The sequence below is a fragment of the Ostrea edulis genome, chromosome 6, assembly GCF_947568905.1.
Source record: "Ostrea edulis chromosome 6, xbOstEdul1.1, whole genome shotgun sequence".
Lineage (NCBI taxonomy): Eukaryota > Metazoa > Mollusca > Bivalvia > Ostreida > Ostreidae > Ostrea > Ostrea edulis.
Window position 1 is genome coordinate 67604717 of NC_079169.1, and position 18573 is coordinate 67623289.

Consider the following 18573-nt stretch of genomic DNA (forward strand, 5'->3'; position numbering starts at 1 on the left):
GAGCGAGGTGCAAGAGTTTCAGGAAGGAAGAGAGAATTGATAGAACGGTAAGGACTTTCTTCATTCATTATTCATACAGTATCGCGGTATTGTTCCAATCTTACTGATATAAATCGTACTGTTTACATGATTCAACAAAACAGCTATAGATACCGTGTGTCGGTGTAATCGTAACACATGGATTTGTTTGTTTTCTTTTGTGTTGTTTTTACGAAAATATGATAAGTTCACACATTTGTTGAATTAATTGAATGTCTGAAACCGTTAAATGTTTATTGAGCAGTCGTTAGAATTGACAGAATCACGTACTAGCAACAATTATCTTAACAACAATTAACATAACAACAATTAACGTAACAATTATCATAACAACATTAACATAATAACAATTAACATAACAACAATTAAAATAACAGCAATTAACATAACAACAATTAACATAACAACAATTAACATAACAACAATTAACATAACAACAATTAACGTAACAATTATCATAACAACAATTAACATAACAACAATTAACATAACAATTAACATAACAACAATTAACATAACAACAATTAACATAACAGCAATTAACATAACAACAATTAACATAACAATTAACATAACAACAATTAACATAACAACAATTAACATAACAACAATTAACATAACAATTAACATAACAACAATTAACATAACAACAATTAACATAACAATTAACATAACAACAATTAACATAACAACAATTAACATAACATGTTAACTGGTCTTGGGCGCTGTCACAATAGGGGGCCAGTTAAGAGAAAAGCAGGCTGACGTAATCAGAGTTGTGATTTAAACCCGGGACAGTGGCATGTTGAAAATGGATTAGAAGCAAGTAAGTTTTGATTTCCTTGTGACGGTTTTGTGCATTGCTGTTAAATGGTTGAACACAACTTGTCTATTGCGTAAATCCAGGTACATCTGAGTTGAAACGTCGGTCGAAGCATAAACCGTCACCGACTCCGGCATTTACACGTTTTCCAGAATGAAAATATGAATGCTTGCGAAGACTCGGAAGTCGATGAAGGCTATGCCTCTCGACTTCTCTAAAGGGAATACTAAAGAGAATAACATGTGACATTGTCCATACTGTTATCGTACATACTGTTACCAAGTTTGGATACAAAATTACAACTTTGTCACCACAAAGACAATTGTAATTTTTTCTAGAATTCATATTATTTATATGCCACAAAACCAAGCCATTCACAAGTAAATATATGCATTTGTATTCAGTTGTCTCTACTACTAGTTTTATGTCTATGCTGTTCCTCTACAAGCATCTCCTGTAACAGAACAGAAAATACTACTTTTACGATTATTGTGAAATTAGTCATCGAAATCTCCCGAACAATCATATTTCCTTAAAAAAAAAATTATTAGTAAAAATGTCTCTATAATTATTGGTATGTAGTATTGAAATTGCATCATTGAAGAAATTCCAACATGATTTTGCTATGATAACTCCATGATTACTTTATGTGTGTGGACAATCTTCGGATGATTCGGCTAGACTGGTTCTGGGTTGTAGGCCTATATATATCTAGAATGTAATGCTAGGTGGATAGGGGATCTCAGTCCGCTTAACTCCTTGCAGCTACATTAGGAAAAAAAACTTATAGAGATTGTCACTTGATAAGAATTATTCTGTTCATATAGGGTGTTGTCCAATACATTTTTTCGGATTGTACTGATTTTATGCGTGTATGGCGGTCCGTAGTGTTAACGTTTGTAGTGACATGCGGGATCAGTAGTATAATTGGTACTTGTAATTAAATAACTGACCTTGGGAGCACCTGTGCTTGATTCTAACGTGTTTGGATATTATCTTCCATTCTAAAAAGCGTATATCTTGTGAAATGAATGAATCGCTTATCAGACGGTAGTATGTGTTTCTCAACGTAGGCTTATATGTAGATCTACATGTAGGTAGTTCTTAATATTTCGCCGAGTTTCTGCAATAGTTAATCAATCTTTTTGAATTTCTATTTAAAGCATTCATAACGTGTTCATTCTTCAATAACAGTTGGAAGGACTAAACAAAAGGCTCACGCACGGTGTTTACTCGGTTTGAACCGATATTAAAGTTTACGGCGACCCGTTAGGGATGGAAGACGATTATATCTACCCACCTGAACTCTTGAGGACCATCGATTTTGAGAAGGAACATTTAGCGACGTATGAACCCTCGATTTCAATGTTAAATCCGGAACCAAACTTACTGGTCAGGCCACTTCAGCGTTCAGACTACAATAAAGGTAAGTTTAAATTTTTTTTATTATGTTCATGTTTCTATTTTAAAAGAAATATGGTAATCATTGTAATGTGTTCTCCAATGAAATATAAAAATCTGCGTAATAAATTATTCATGTTAGATTATGATTATAATATTTTAATCTTTTTAATAATTGTGTTATGTACATGTATTGTAATATTCTGATTCCATGTTCCGAATTGAAGATAATGATTAACTGATACCACGAATTCACTGCATTCTTAAATTTAGGATACATGGATCTTCTTCTATCGGCGCTTTATGTACGCGATGCAGGGATTTCCCAACAAGAATTTGAAGGTATGACAGACAAAGGATGTTTAAAAAAAAAAGAGCTATGGACAGTTGGACACTAGGGTCTCCTTTTAGCCCAATCTCAACCGACATTTCAAGTAAAGCCGATGAATGTAACTAGATATTTACATTTCCAATGTTTTTTTCCCTATGATATCTTTACAAAGTGTATTAATAGGCATTTCCTTATAAATGAACTGCAGATGTGAGCAATACGCGCATGAATCTTCATCAATATAGTCCGTGTAATATAACAGCTGTGAATTCTGCCAGAAATGAAAGTAGAGTGTAAATATGATCGATTGATTGATTAAATGTATATTGTTTATTGTTCCACTCGAGAATTTTTTACTCATGGAGATGTCACCAATGCCGGTGAAAAAACGAAAATATTCATATCAGTGATCCATAAATTACTTTGTTAAACACCACTCCGATTCCACTCACAAGTACTCTGAAGTTGAAATGAAAAACATGCTGGAATTCCTCATTGACAATATCTTCGTACGCTTTGGTGACCAGGTCTTCCAACAGTCTGTTGGAATTCCCATGGGCACGAATTGTGCTCCTTTATTAGCTGACCTGTTTTATGTTCTTTTGAAGCAAAATTTATTAAAAAAAACTTCTACTTGCGAAGAAAAATCTCTTGCTATTCGACATTTAGATATATCGACGACATTTTATCTATGAACAATAATAATTTTCATTCATATGTTGATTCAACATATCCTTGTGAACTCGAAATAAAAGACACAACAGAGTCATCCACTTGTGCTTCATACTTAGATATGTTATTGGAAATAGATATTAACGGCAAACTAACAACTCAACTTTCTGATAAACGGTATGATTTGAGCTCCTCCATCGCCAACTTCCATATTTATGTAGGAATGTTCCATTATCACTTGCATATGGTGTTTACATATCTCAACTGCTTCGATACACAATATCTCGTTCTGCGTATGATCAATTTTATAAATCGAGGCCGGTTACTTACAAATAAGGTGATGATGCAGGGGTTTCAACAGTCTCGTTTAAAGTCAGGATTTCGCAAATTATATGGTCGTTTTAACGATCTAGTTTGACCATACAACTTATCATTAGGTTAAATGCTGTCTGACATGCTTCATACCGATTGTCCCGTTGAGATCCGGGTTAGAATAAACCATCAGTTCCCCTTGCTTATCATAAGAGGCGACTAAACAGCCCGGTCCATCGGATGAGACCGCAAAATCCTGTATCACAGCAGGTCTGGCACTAGATAGATCCTTCCCTGCTCAAAGGCCGTAACTGTCGAGCATATGCCTATATTTTGCAGCCCTTCACCGGCAATGGTGACGTCTTCATATGAGTGAAATATTCTCGAGAGGGAGTTAAACAATATTTAATCAATAATACCAATTGTTATTCCGTGACCGAGTGGTTAGATCATCGTGCTCAAAATCACACGGCCTCTCACCCCTGGTCGATGCGGCTTTGAATCCTGCTCGCGCCAGTAAGTGAGAAAATTTCCCAGTTTACTTTCGGAAGGTCGGTGGTCTCTTCCCAGGTACATTGTATCTGGGTTCTCTCTTCCACCAATAAAAACTTGGCGCCACCAGATAACTGAAAAATTGTTGAGTGTGGCGGAAAACAGCAAAACAATCAATCCTAGGCACTTGATCGCACCTCTGGTATACCCGGTATCTAGGGGTCCGTGTTTGCCCAACTCTCTATTTTTTACTGCTTATAGAAGTTATGAGATTGATCCCTCTTCGTTATCTTCACCTTTATGCAGGTGATACTGGAATGTAGCTGTATAAATATGGGGAATTGACGATGGGGAAGCTGAAGTCATCCTGCTTGTCATAAACTTGGATTATTTGTTTACTGTTAGCCCGTTAACATATATATTCTTGAAATAAAATATCTAAGTATGAAGCAGATGTGGAAGACTGTGATGTCTTTTATTTCGAGTTCACTGAGATATATTGAATCGACATATGAATTAAAAATTATTATTGTTAATAGATAAAACGTCAATATATCTAAATGAAAAACTAATTGAAATATGTATTGTATTAACTGTAAATGGTTACATTTTTAAGTATTAAAAGTTGGATTAACATGAGCAATAAAAATTAGATTCTGTTCAAAATGCAACAGATACAGAATTTACACTTTTTACCAAACAGAGAGATGGGATAAAATGAAGGCTAGCGGAGGTTCCTATTATATAACTGTTATAGAGGACACGTCCACAAAGAAAATCATAGGCAACGCCGTGTTACACGTGGAGTACAAATTCCTTCAACCTAGTATTAAGGTAGGACCATGTGCTGAATTTCCAAAGCATTGTATGTAAGACCCAAAGGCCTCACTGTAAGTGTAAACATGCATAGATCCAGAGAGGGGGATTATGACCTCATCGAATATTTGACAAAAATATATATTTGTGATCATAGTGATAGTTTTTATGCAATTTATAAAAACTAAACAAAATGATTATTTGAATAGGTTGGACCATCTCGCGGAAGAGGACCCATTTTATGAAAGTGTTCTTTCATATATCTGCATGGTTAATTCCTTGATGTTTTATTGTAATCTGATATTTGTATGAAGTTTTTCCTTTTGCAATTCAAAATAGTTTCGGAAGAAATGTTGTTTGATGATCGGTGACTTTTACACAAAATTTGTTCAGAAATTGAAAACAATAGTACCGCAAACGTAACAATATACGTCCGTCGGACAGTGAAATTCAACCTGGAAGCATATTGTGCACTCTGAATTGATACAACACATATTCTGAATACGAAAACCTTAAAGTGGGTCATGGTGCACCAATCCATCTGACATGTGAACTGATTATGTATTCTCCGAGAATGAGGTTGAAACAAAATGTTCATGCAATATCTATCAATGATGATAAAAAGTCCAGGAAACTATTTGATCTACTTTTAGCCCTAAAGTAGTTCATGGTGCACCAATTAAGTTGAAATGTTAACTGATTATGTATTTCTCTGAAAGGGAGGTTGTGACTAAATTTCAGAGCAATACCTATGACCATATCAAATAAAAATTATAGAAAACTGTTTGACCTACTTTTACCCTTAAAGTACTGTAGGTCATTATGTGCCAATCCAGTCGAAATGTTAACTGGACTTGTCTTCCTCCGAGAGGAAGCCTTTCATTAAATATCAGGACAATATCTGTATCCGTAATGAAAAAGCCTGGAAAACTGTTTGATTTATTTCTAGCTGAAAGATATGTCATGGATGGACCAATCCAGCTGAAATGCAAACTGAACTTGTATTCCTCTGAAAGGAAGCTTATGTGTAAATTTCAGGGCAATATCTGTGTCCTTAACGAAAAAAGTCAGGAAAACTGTTTGACCTACTTATAGCCCTAAAGTAGGTCAAGGATGGACCAATCCAGTTGAAATGCAAACTCACTCTTACAATTTTTGAGGGAGATATTGTGACAAAATTCCAAAGTTGTACATGCATCTGTTACGGATGGAAAACATGACCCGGGACGGACGGACGGACAGCCAGCCAGCCGGACAGACGCAAGGACAGTGCCATAACATAACACGTCCCGTCTAATGACGGGTGTATAAAAAAGACTATGTATGACGTTGGCCTAGCATGGTCGCTAAACATGGCTTTTGATTTCATGGAGTGTGTGTGATAGCTTCTTAATACATGTATATGGTATTTATAAATATTGTTGATGATTCAAATATATACTGACTTATGTAAATGACTTTTCCTCTTTTTTTTTCTTTTTTTTACTTTTGTTGTAGCAGTGCGCATTTCAGAGCGGAGTTCCTTATAGAACATGTTATTGATGGTCGCTACATGTACAATACCTTGTCTCTCAAAGAAAGGTCAATGGTAGAACATATTCATTCATGTTCTCCAATGTGTTAGATTGACTGATTGATTAAACATTGTTTAACGTCCCTCTCGAGAATATTTCACTCATATGGAGACGTACCAATGTGTTGGATGTTTTTGAAATAAAACAACATCTAAAAGTGATATTTTCAGTGTATTGACAATGAAAGAGGATAAAATGTTTCATTTCTGACGTTAAATTAAGGAAATGGCGCAAACGTGTTCTTGAATATGATCATGGTTTTTTCTCACAAGAATTGAAGTTAGCAGATTTTATGTGTTGCGGCCAAAGTAGGCCCTTATCATATAAAAGCTTTTTGGATCAGTCTCTGAAATATTTTTTTTCTGGTATTCCAAATTTCTAATTGAATATATGTACAACAAAACATAGATATTTGCAATGTTGCTCATTTACAGAGAGGCCGCCTTGAAGATATTGCAGTTTTGGATGGATACCGAGGAAGGCAGTTAGGAAAATTGTAAGATCTCTCTCTCTCTCTCTCTCTCTCTCTCTCTCTCTCGATCGATCGATCGATCGAAGCAAACATTTTATTAACACCGTATCTCATGTTGGCTGCTTGAAGTCACATCTTAGTATTACTTTATTTGGTGTGCAACGAATACATACTTTATATGGTGTGCAACAAATCCATACTTTATTTGGTGTGCAACAAATATATACTTTATTTGGTGTGTAACAAATATATGCAAACAGGAATGTGGATACTGAAATATTGCTTATTGATATAAGCAGCTGCTCAGTATCCACATATTTATTTGTGATTCTAATTGGCTTCGGTAAAGGCCAAAATAAAAATATTGTTTGTTTCCCCTCGCCCGACCGAGTCTGAAAATTCACACCGACCCCAAAGTTTTTATTATACGCCATTCTGGCGAAGATTCGATACGTAAGAGCGTGTTCTGCGTATGGTCAGTTTTTAAATCGAAGCGGCTACTGACAAACAAATTAATGGTGCAGGGGTTCTGGCGATTTCGTTTAAAATCAGCACTTCGCATATTCTTTGGTCGTTATAACGATCTAGTATCCCATACAACCTATCACTGGGTCAAATACTGTCTGACGTGTTTCATGCCGATTGTTAGGCCGTTCTTGCAACACTGATTTTGACTACCGATAGTCCCGTTTACCTGATCAAATATAGGGATAACGGTGGGTGTGACCGGTCAACAGGGGATGCTTACTCCTCCTAGGCACCTGATCCCACCTCTGGTATATCCAGGGGTCCGTTGTTGTCCAACTCTTTATTTTGTATTGCTTATAGGAGTCATTATGACAGCTTTACTGTGAATACTTCTACGTTGTGACAATTGTACTGTACAATCGTTGTGTTATCACTATTGTACTGTACAATCGTTATGTCGTCACAATTGTTCTGTACATATCGTTATGTCGTCACAATTGTTCTGTACATATCGTTATGTCGTCACAATTGTTCTGTACATATCGTTATGTCGTCACAATTGTTCTGTAGATATCGTTATGTCGTCACAATTGTTCTGTACATATCGTTACATATATGCCTCACAGTTGTACTCTACATATTGTTATGTCGTCACAGTTGTACAGTACATATCGTTATGAAGTCAAAATTGTACTGTAAAACTTATACAGTACCAATTTTGATGCACCAGATGCGTATTTCGACAAATAATGTCTCTTCAGTGATGCTCAACCGAAATGTTTGAAATCCGAAATAACTATGAAGTTTTAGATCTAAATATAGCCAAAAACAGCGTGCCAAACAAGTGGAGCCAAATTCGTCCAAGGATAAGAGCTATGCATGAGGGAGATAATCCTTAAGTTTGAAATGAATTTCTAAATTTTATAACAGCAATTAAATATACATCCGTATTTTCAAGCTAGTAACGAAGTACTTAGCTACTGGGCTGTAGAGATCCTCGGGGACTAACAGTCCACCAGCAGAGGCCTCGACCCAGGGGTCATAATGTAAAACTTATACGGTACCAATTTTGATGCACCAGATGCGCATTTCGACAAATAATGTCTCTTCAGTGATGCTCAACCGAAATGTTTGAAATCCGAAATAACTATGAAGTTTTAGATCTAAATATAGCCAAAAACAGCGTGCCAAACAAGTGGAGCCAAATTCGTCCAAGGATAAGAGCTATGCATGAGGGAGATAATCCTTAAGTTTGAAATGAATTTCTAAATTTTATAACAGCAATTAAATATACATCCGTATTTTCAAGCTAGTAACGAAGTACTTAGCTACTGGGCTGTAGAGATCCTCGGGGACTAACAGTCCACCAGCAGAGGCCTCGACCCAGGGGTCATAATGTAAAACTTATACGGTACCAATTTTGATGCACCAGATGCGCATTTCGACAAATAATGTCTCTTCAGTGATGCTCAACCGAAATGTTTGAAATCCGAAATAACTATGAAGTTTTAGATCTAAATATAGCCAAAAACAGCGTGCCAAACAAGTGGAGCCAAATTCGTCCAAGGATAAGAGCTATGCATGAGGGAGATAATCCTTAAGTTTGAAATGAATTTCTAAATTTTATAACAGCAATTAAATATACATCCGTATTTTCAAGCTAGTAACGAAGTACTTAGCTACTGGGCTGTAGAGATCCTCGGGGACTAACAGTCCACCAGCAGAGGCCTCGACCCAGGGGTCATAATGTAAAACTTATACGGTACCAATTTTGATGCACCAGATGCGCATTTCGACAAATAATGTCTCTTCAGTGATGCTCAACCGAAATGTTTGAAATCCGAAATAACTATGAAGTTTTAGATCTAAATATAGCCAAAAACAGCGTGCCAAACAAGTGGAGCCAAATTCGTCCAAGGATAAGAGCTATGCATGAGGGAGATAATCCTTAAGTTTGAAATGAATTTCTAAATTTTATAACAGCAATTAAATATACATCCGTATTTTCAAGCTAGTAACGAAGTACTTAGCTACTGGGCTTTACATGAACATACCTTTGCTGTGACTATCGTACTGCACAGCATTATTTTAGGATACCTGGTATATGCAATTTTATGACAAGGTGAAGACATCTTACATTTTTAAGATCTTGTATATATGCATTATATTCAGCAATAAGTAGGATTATATTTACGTTTTCAATACAGGTTAATGGACGTGACTACAATTCTCTGTAAGAAGGTGGGCTGTTTTCGTGTGTCTCTACACTGTAAGGACCATTTTGTTTCCTTGTATCAGAAGTTCCGGTTCTACATAGACCAAGCTGAAAATATCATGTGGCTGGACAAAAACTATTTACAATCATAAAGGATAGAAAAGAGTGAAAATTAAAATTGTTTTTATTACTAATAGAGATTTTATATTAACGATATTGATTTGGTTTAATCATACATTACATTGTACCTGGGCGTGCGTCTTATTCATATCTAACAATGTTGAGATAAAACACCCATTTGAGGGAGAGAAAAAAAAACCAACCCGACACTCTGGCATTCTACAGTTCAGTTTTTTGTTACTGAATATTGATTTAATTAACTAATCAGATTAATATAGATTGCTTAATAGAAAATAGCATGTTTATTACAAAATGAGATGTGCTAAATACTAGAAACTATTTAATTGTGTTCAGAATTAACTTGTAAATTGAAACAAATATGCTTTAAACGAAACTTTACCAATATATTTAACCTATGTAAACAAAAACATGGCACGAGCCTTGTTTACATAACAAAGAATTGTGAGCTCTGTATCTCCCATGTACCTTGACAACTGACATTCAAATTTTTGCTGATCATTAGGAATACCTTATTTAAGCATTCTAAACATTAAAAATGGAAATATAAAATTTTAAAAATTTTAAAGACAGCTCAAATCGTGTCCATGCCCCTTTAAGTTGAATTAACGATATTTCTTTTTTCTTATAGTCTCTAAAGCAATGCCAGTCTTGATGCTAGGTGTAGGCATGTTGTAGTGATACGTTTGCTATTATTACAGATATAGGAGAACAGTGTTGAAAATAAACATGTTTTTAAATTCTGAACACTCATGTTTTTATTTTTAATGAAGACAGAAATTACATTTCAACATCTTTTTAATGTTCACCAATTAGGAAGTTATTTTGGTTACGGATATGTTGATTTCTTTTGTTGGATGATGAATTTAGCTGGGTCTTCCCCGGAAGATTAAAGAGCTAGCTATAGCTTCATGCATTTTCCCAGGTATCTTACATTGTATTTACGAACTCCAAGTGTTCTTGCTTAATTGCGAGTCGGTAGAATATTTACAGTGGTGTTTTGTATTAGGAACTTTGCGTTCTTGTTTAATTGCGAGTCGGTAGTATATTTACAGTGGTGTTTTGTATTGTAGGAACTTTGGAACAATCATGAAGTTTTAATGGTTTGAAATATACACATGATATGAAATAATCTGACAATATATTTTCATTTATTAACTGATTTAAATGTGAAACTGTGAACATCAGAACACCTCATTGTAGTTATCGAGCAATGTAGGATCTTATCATGAGAGAAGGTAGATACTCTTTCTTTTTGTCTATTTTTCTTTCTTTTATTTAACACTTTTTAAATACACGGACTTCAGTATGATTAAAGATTGACCTGAGTAACAAATTTCAAATTAAATTCTTCCAACATGAGATATTTGTAATATATTGACGCATTAAGTTCTCCGAAATGTTTAAAAAAGTTAATAACGCTAGATCTATTTATTTCTGACATCAAATATACATTGTGTATATACCGTACACGTAAGCCCCCATTTAGTGGGAAGTGTAATTTTATCTTTGAAGTGCGTGCTTGCCTTTGATATGGTGTGTTTTATCTTGTTTCTTTTATTCATTTCTAATTTGAAATGCTATGAAATTGAGTTGAGAATAGATACATTTTGAAAAATTGTTTTTACACACTTCTATAAAACAGGATCTTGAAAACTGAGTTGATTATTTTGTTGAAATCTTTTCAAATTTTTCTTCTACATATTGGTACATGCATGCGATAATCAGCCTCTGATGGTAGATAATTTGACCAACTGAGTATAGCTTTATTTTTATTACAATTAGCTTCACATTGCTTACTATTAAATTAACAATATTTTTTAAACACTTGCACATAAATGAGCGTGCATTCAATAATTATTTGATAAAAAGTACCTTTTATTTCATCGAAACCTTCTGAAAGTTTTATATCTATACTTATAAATTAAAAATTGTTGCTATCAAACTCCAAAACGTTCGCCCCAGAGTTACTGCTTGCACCTATAAATTGTTACATGTGTGAGGTGAAATCCGTAACCAAAAACAGAAATCATACTTGATTAGTAAATATTGTAAAATTAATTAAAAACCTACTTTCGTTTATGATAAACTACCCTGAAATAGCAAAAATGAAAGTAAAGTGACGGATCTAAGCCAGTTTTCTAAAAAAAAAATTAAAAATAACAACTTAAGATAATTACGATATGAAGTGAATTCGTTGTTAATCGATGCTTCATTTTAATCTTACAGAAGAAATCAGTTTTCATAATTGTTGAATAAATAAAATATCCCTGTCCGTTTCTTCAATCCGTGATTTTAGTCTTGAATCAGCCTTATGGAAAGTTCCAGAACGAGGCGAGACAACGTCATACAAATCGCACATTCTCGGCTAGGGCACCAGGCTACTATTCGGCATGACAGATTACGATTGCATTCGTAAAATCATTATCTAATTTTCAATACGGAGAGATATCATTTATGTTAAAAAAAAAGAATTTGGAGCTCCAAGTGACTTCCTAATAATCAGGTTTTATTTACTGTATATGATATCAATAAATATAACATAACTAATACACGCAACTATTCAAATGTTATTTTCTTAAATTCATTTGAATGAAAGATATATGTAGTTCATTCAATTAATGTGGGCAACAATTCAAACACGCATTAAAATGTCCTTCCTCGATGTGTAACCGTCATGTATTTTAATGAAAACACAAGCTAGTGGTTCGGGTTCTTAAAGATCTTTATTATAATAATCCTAATGCTGGAGGATGATCTATAAATATTTTAAAATAATTAAGTTCTCTCTCACTCTATCATTCACACTTTAATAATGATTTCAAAATATTTATAAATTAATGTAATAAATAAATATTTACCAATATAATAAATTCAAACTCTTGCCGTAAACTCGGAAGAAAAGAAACTGTAGTAAAACTTAGTTTCTTTGATATGACGATATACATAAATAATATAGTCACTCAGTCCGGGTAGGAGTGTTGCTGGATATATGAGGATAATATACAGGGTCAGCCTATTCCTTTACCGCTGTGAATATGACGCCAGCTGATGTAAACCATGGATTTTTACGTCACATGTAGCATCTTCGTCTTTCAACTCAAACAATTACAAACAGCAAAAATACACCCCGTTTGTAATATTCAAAAGACAGTTAAAACTAAACGAAAATTAACCAACAAATTTAATGTGGTCAAAAGGTCAGCGTAAATATATCGTATATTTCTATTTAAGGAAACTCATGAACTCGTTCATCTATTTAGTCGTATTACTTTTTTTTCTATTTGATGATTGGCTTAAAACTGTAACAGCAATAATGATACCATTCATTGTTAACAAACTGAGTGTTTGAATTACAAATTGCACGTCTGACTTGTGTTTTTGCCATTCAAGATCAAAACACGAATAACTGTAGAAGCAACTAATGAACAAAACAACGCCCATATGGATCACAAAATTTTCAGTGAATGGATGTAGAGATAATTTCTATTCCTTTGCTGATTTTCTCATTTTTCCCTATACATAAGTGTTACCTTTAGAGCCTTGCTTCGCGGACGGGCCGTTCTCTCGGTAATATGTATACGATGTGACCGTTGGACCGAGCGAAGCATGAAATGGTCATTGGCGTGGCCCAAGTGATAATCATAATTTCGTTAAGTACGATAAATCATAATTCATTTAAAAATGTATTTTATTTATGAAATTCCCCTTGCACTAAACGCCCAGTAACATATAGATATGAAAGGGGGACATATGAGGAGAGACAAAGGATCCGCCTTTTTCATTTAACACGGGGAATAATACGGCAGCAGACATACATTGTAAACCGTGCCTTGTGAGGTCACATTTATCCTCGACTTTTTCTCTCTTTCAAATCAAACAATTATAAACAAAAATACACCCCGTTTGCAATTTAAAAGACAGTTAAAACTAAACAAAACTAACCAACAAATTCAATGTGGTAAAAATGTAAGCGTAAATATATCGTATAATTTTTATTTAAAGAAACTCGTGAAGTCGTTCATCTATTTAGTCGTATTACTCTTTTCCTATTTGATGATTGGCTAAAAACTGTAACAGTAATAATCATCCCATTCATTTTTAACAAACTAAGTATTTGAATTACAAATTGCACGTCAGTCTTGTATTTTTGGCATTCCAAATTAAAATACGAATAACCGTAGAAGCAACTAACGAACAAAACAACATGGCGGCTCCCATATGGATCAGAACATTTTCAGTGAACGTATGTAGAGATTATCTCTATTTCTTTGCTGAATTTGTCAATTTTTCTTTTACATACGTGTTACTTTTAGAGCCTTGCTTCGCGGACGGGCCGTATTATTTAACTTTGATTTCCCGCGCTTGCGCGGGGTTTCATTTAGTAAATATCTATCTCAAACAAAAGAGTTATGTAATTTACATAAATAACCAAATATAAATTGAACCCCCCCCCCCAAAAAAAAAAAATCCATGCAGTACCTTTTAACGGATGCGGCGGGGCCTGAGAATTATTGATTAATGTTTTTATTTCCTTAAAAGACTATTTATGTCCTCCATTTTCTGTATCTTTTGATTTCCCAATATTGCATATAACTCCAAAACTTATTATTTCCAGTTCAATCTTAAACCTGTAGGTTTATTATTTTTTACCTTTAACAACTACATCAGTTTGGATGAAAAAATGTCATTCATTAATGACGAACTTACTAAACTACAAATCAATTACATTGCTAATAGGGAGATCCCCGACAAACACAATCCGACTTATCGAGCAAATGCTATGACAGACAGTGGGATATCCCTAGGACTTTAAAAGATAAACAATATTACATAAGAATGTAGTATAAAATCATGTTAAAGCACATATAAAAAATTCGGGAATCACCGGGTAACATATTTACACACAATAAATTCAATAATAAAAAACAATGGCAGGGTGATCTCCCCTTGATGTAAAAACCAGAACATGTAAAAATTAAGGTGGCATCTACAAAGTTCCGTCATAAATCCAATGAAAATTGGATTCCGCCACCCATTTGCTGTAACAAAATGAATATTCTAATACTTATAAAGTTCATTGAATTATCGTGGAATACAAGTAAATTCCCATGTAGGTTTTAAAGGAATATGTGCCGTATTAAACAGTATTTTATTCGATGTTAAAAACCAGACCAAAATTTTGTCAGTATGATGAATTTTCTAAAATAATACGATTTGACGATTTCCACATTCATATGTACGGATATTAAAGGAGTACTGGTCTACAAAACGGTGATTTTCTTATGCATATTTATGAAGGAATGACGTTTATGGTGGATGTGTGCAAGCGTGCGAAAAAAAAATATTAGAAACACCATGGGAGATTTAAGTATGTAGTCGTACTGAATGGTGATTTCATGTTTAACATGAAATTTAGACACCCCCTGTCATTGTTTAAATTGGTTTTGTCTATCCTGTTTCCTTCTGACTGTCTTTTATCGCTGAATATGTCCTGCTAATAGCCTGCATGCAGGTGTAACATTAAATAGCGACCCTGTTGAAAAACGACCCAGGAGTCATTTTTCAACGGATGTTTGAAGTACGTATGTTTATTCGGAAAAAACAATCATGTTATCTGTTTACAACATGTGTTTGAACAAATTTCAATGTTGAAATTGACCTATACCGTCAATTAACGACCCTTCCAAGCGGGAAAGTTTGACCCTTGTTAAAAAGGGGCTTTATCTTGAGATTATTTCTGGTGAGTCAAATTTCAGCATTGAAAAATTACCCCAAATATACAAAATGTTTCTCAAATAGGCCTCTAGTGATTCCCACGTGTAGCTTGACCGGCGACATAAAACCGATCATTTGTAATGACTTATTTGTCAAATACACAGTCTTGTCAAAACACAAATCTCTGTATTCCAATAGAAATCTGACCACGTACGATCGACTAGAGTTCATGTTCTATGGCCTCTGCTTTGTATGAACAGAAACTGAATAAATATACTATTCAAAATGATGATAATAAAATCTAAATGAAATGTTAATACTAATTAAGATTTTGTACAACGCAGTAAACATTTTGAAATTTTGACTTTAGGATTTCATTGGTCACATTTCATTAGACCCCTGACATGAACTTTACAGGACGTCCGTCAACAGATCTCTGTGAAAGAGAGCTTAATTAGTTTTAATCAGATTGATAAATACCATTACATACAATCATGTAAAAAATACCAGTAAGTACATTACCAGTTCTCTGTATATGCTTTTCTTAAATGATGTGCACATTGTCCAATATGTGACGTCATGTTGACGGTGAAAACTTATATTATCATATCTACCTTATGCGTCTTAAAAAGTCCATAGAACGCTACATAATGGTTTGAATTTGATAAATCATACATGTTTGGAAATGATGAATATCATAATTCAATATTAGATATAAAAATTCAATTTATGGAGCAAAGTCGATTATGGTTGTTCGTGGCTCTAGCCTTTTGTAGGGAAAATACCTTAGGATACGTTAAAATTGATAATAGATGTGGAAAATTTAGCAAAGTGAAGGCAAACTGTCGCAAAATTCCAAATTCGAGTGCCACGGACCATGCCCCCAAGATAGGGAGATTAAAGTCCTGGTGATGGAAGGGGGATTTTGACGGTACAAATTATTCATTTTCAGCATGGTTTAGGTCAGATAATTTATTCCAAGGTATACGTCATGGCCAGATCAATTATTTATTTTAAACAGCATCTTAACTACCAACTTTATCAAGCCTAAGAATTTGGTAGGGGAATGTGTTATTACATGTAGTAGTAGTAGACTTTAAAACTACAATAGAAGCAAATAAAAAGAATTGAATGGGGAGTCGGGGGAGGGGTGTTGTTTCGTGTATTTTGTTAATGTCTAAAAATGATGAATTGAGGGGGATATAGCCCCCCCCCCCCCCCCCCCACCAAGAAAATTATCGAGAGATGAAGTACAAAATGATGTAATCATAGACACTTTTAGGGTGTTTTGACATTTTGAATATCATACCACGACAATGAATTTCTAAACTCTTCATGATTAAATCATGATCATTTTTCGTATTATATTCTTGAATGGATAAAATGCGTTCAAAAGACTTTGCATGCCATACATCAACTTACTCAAACTCAGCGGTTGTCGGAGAGCATGCTCGTTTTTTTTTTAAAAAAAACATAGTCTTTACTCTTCCACAGCGTGGCCACTCTCCAGTTCGTTATATCGCTTACAGCGTGGTCACTCTCCAGTTCGCTATATAGTTCACAGCGTGGCCACTCTCCAGTTCGCTAGATAGCTTACAGAATATGTAAAGTTAAGCTTCAAAATACATGATTTATAAATAAATCAGATAGAGTTTAATTTCAGCTCAAAAGGCTGGATATAAAGAATTGTATCATCGCCGTATCTCTCATTCATGGTTGAAACCTACTACGGGATTCTTAATTTTTGTCATGAAGTGTAAACGGAAAAAGAGCATTGTGTTACCCCCCATTGTTTGTTTCCCATAGGTTAAGAAGTTTTCACCTATTGAAGTTGGATAAAATATTTGCTTGAGGTGGAAAACCACACCTGTTGGTTTTTAAATCAATGCAAAGACCTTGAACGAAAGGATTCAGTACACCTTTGGGGGTGCTGCTCAATTGCAAAGGTTTTCGAATAATTTTTGTCGTACCTTAGTTCGTTTTATTTTTAAAATGAACTCGAGTGTGATGTATGGAAAATAAAGCTTCAGAGACTTCCTTTATCATTAATATGAAAAACGTTTCCATTTTTTGAAACGTATGAGTAAGTGCATGAAATGTTAATTGTATCTACATTGACTATAGAAAGATATCGATATCAGACATTAAATAGGGAATTATTTTACTACAATGTATAGTATTAAAAGTTCTTACAAAAATGGTCCTTTGAAAAAAGTTTCTGTATACCCACACTTAAATATGCATTAACGGTTAGGGATGACTGTTCTATTCAAGACGCTGAAAAATTTATAAAAATACATGTACATCCATACGTAGTTAGCGTTGTTACTGGTCTTCCTAAAGAATCATTACATTTCAAAACTGATTGAGAAACTTTGAAATTGTAAAAATAGCTATGATGTTCAAAATTAACATTGGAAGCGTACTTACTAGTAAGTACGTTATTTTCGCGATATATTCCCCCCAAAACATGAAAATACATTCATGTACAATACCCGAAACAAAGATCAGTTTATTGTTAAGATGTAATTTAGAATTATTATGTTTCCCTTCCTCTAGGGGGATACCTATTGTTTTTATACTTTCTCTCCGCCTGTCCATCTGTCTGTCAGAAATTCTCGTCCTACATGGCCTATCGGATACACTTGCATTTTTGCACAATGCTCCATTGCCTTTTGTAGATGTGCATAATGTTGGGACGGGATGATTCAATTATTTTCCTAAAAGTTATAGTGGATCTAAGAGGGGTGGAGGATGTAAAATAGCTTGTGAACGCTTCTCCTGTATGGCTTATCTGAAAGATTTGAAACTTTGTACAATGCGTTATTGCCATTTGTAGAATTGCAGTTTGTCGGTACAGGAAGATCCAGTTATTTTCCTTAAAGTTGTAGTGGATCTACGAGGGATGGAGAACGTTAAAATAAGTTGTGAACGCTTTTCCTCCTATATGGCTTATCCGATAGACTTGAAACTTTGTACAATACTTCATTGCCATTTGTAGATGTGCATAATATAGAGGCAGGAGGATCCAATTGTTATCCTTACAGTTATAGTGAATTTGAGGGGTGGATGATGCAATATAGTTTGTGACCACTTCCCTTT

The 18573-nt window shown here is 34.4% G+C and overlaps 1 protein-coding gene across 5 annotated transcripts; it reads left to right on the forward strand.

Annotated features, from left to right (window-relative positions):
* The first annotated feature begins 1706 nt into the window (after positions 1 to 1706).
* LOC125648092 (probable glucosamine 6-phosphate N-acetyltransferase) lies at positions 1707 to 10500 on the forward strand. 5 transcript variants are annotated; one of them, XM_048875011.2, is made up of 6 exons: positions 1707 to 1955; positions 2057 to 2288; positions 2537 to 2605; positions 4774 to 4904; positions 6895 to 6956; positions 9608 to 10500. In XM_048875011.2, exons 2-6 carry the CDS (start codon positions 2138 to 2140, stop codon positions 9765 to 9767), a joined length of 573 nt encoding a protein of 190 aa, XP_048730968.1. In that variant the 5' UTR covers positions 1707 to 1955; positions 2057 to 2137; the 3' UTR covers positions 9768 to 10500. The 5 variants fall into 5 exon arrangements, with proteins under 5 accessions (XP_048730968.1, XP_048730970.1, XP_048730969.1 ...); XM_048875012.2 differs by having other exon boundaries at positions 1729 to 1912; XM_056140558.1 differs by having other exon boundaries at positions 1749 to 1915.
* Positions 10501 to 18573: the final 8073 nt, after the last annotated feature.

Excerpts from the sequence above, each read along its gene's own strand:
- LOC125648092 (XM_048875011.2), top strand. The coding sequence starts at position 2,138 with ATGGAAGACGATTATATCTACCCACCTGAACTCTTGAGGACCATCGAT. Across the intron at positions 2,606-4,773 it reads TTCCCAACAAGAATTTGAAG|AGAGATGGGATAAAATGAAG; the intron begins GTATGACAGACA and ends TTTACCAAACAG. Across the intron at positions 6,957-9,607 it reads GGAAGGCAGTTAGGAAAATT|GTTAATGGACGTGACTACAA; the intron begins GTAAGATCTCTC and ends TTTTCAATACAG.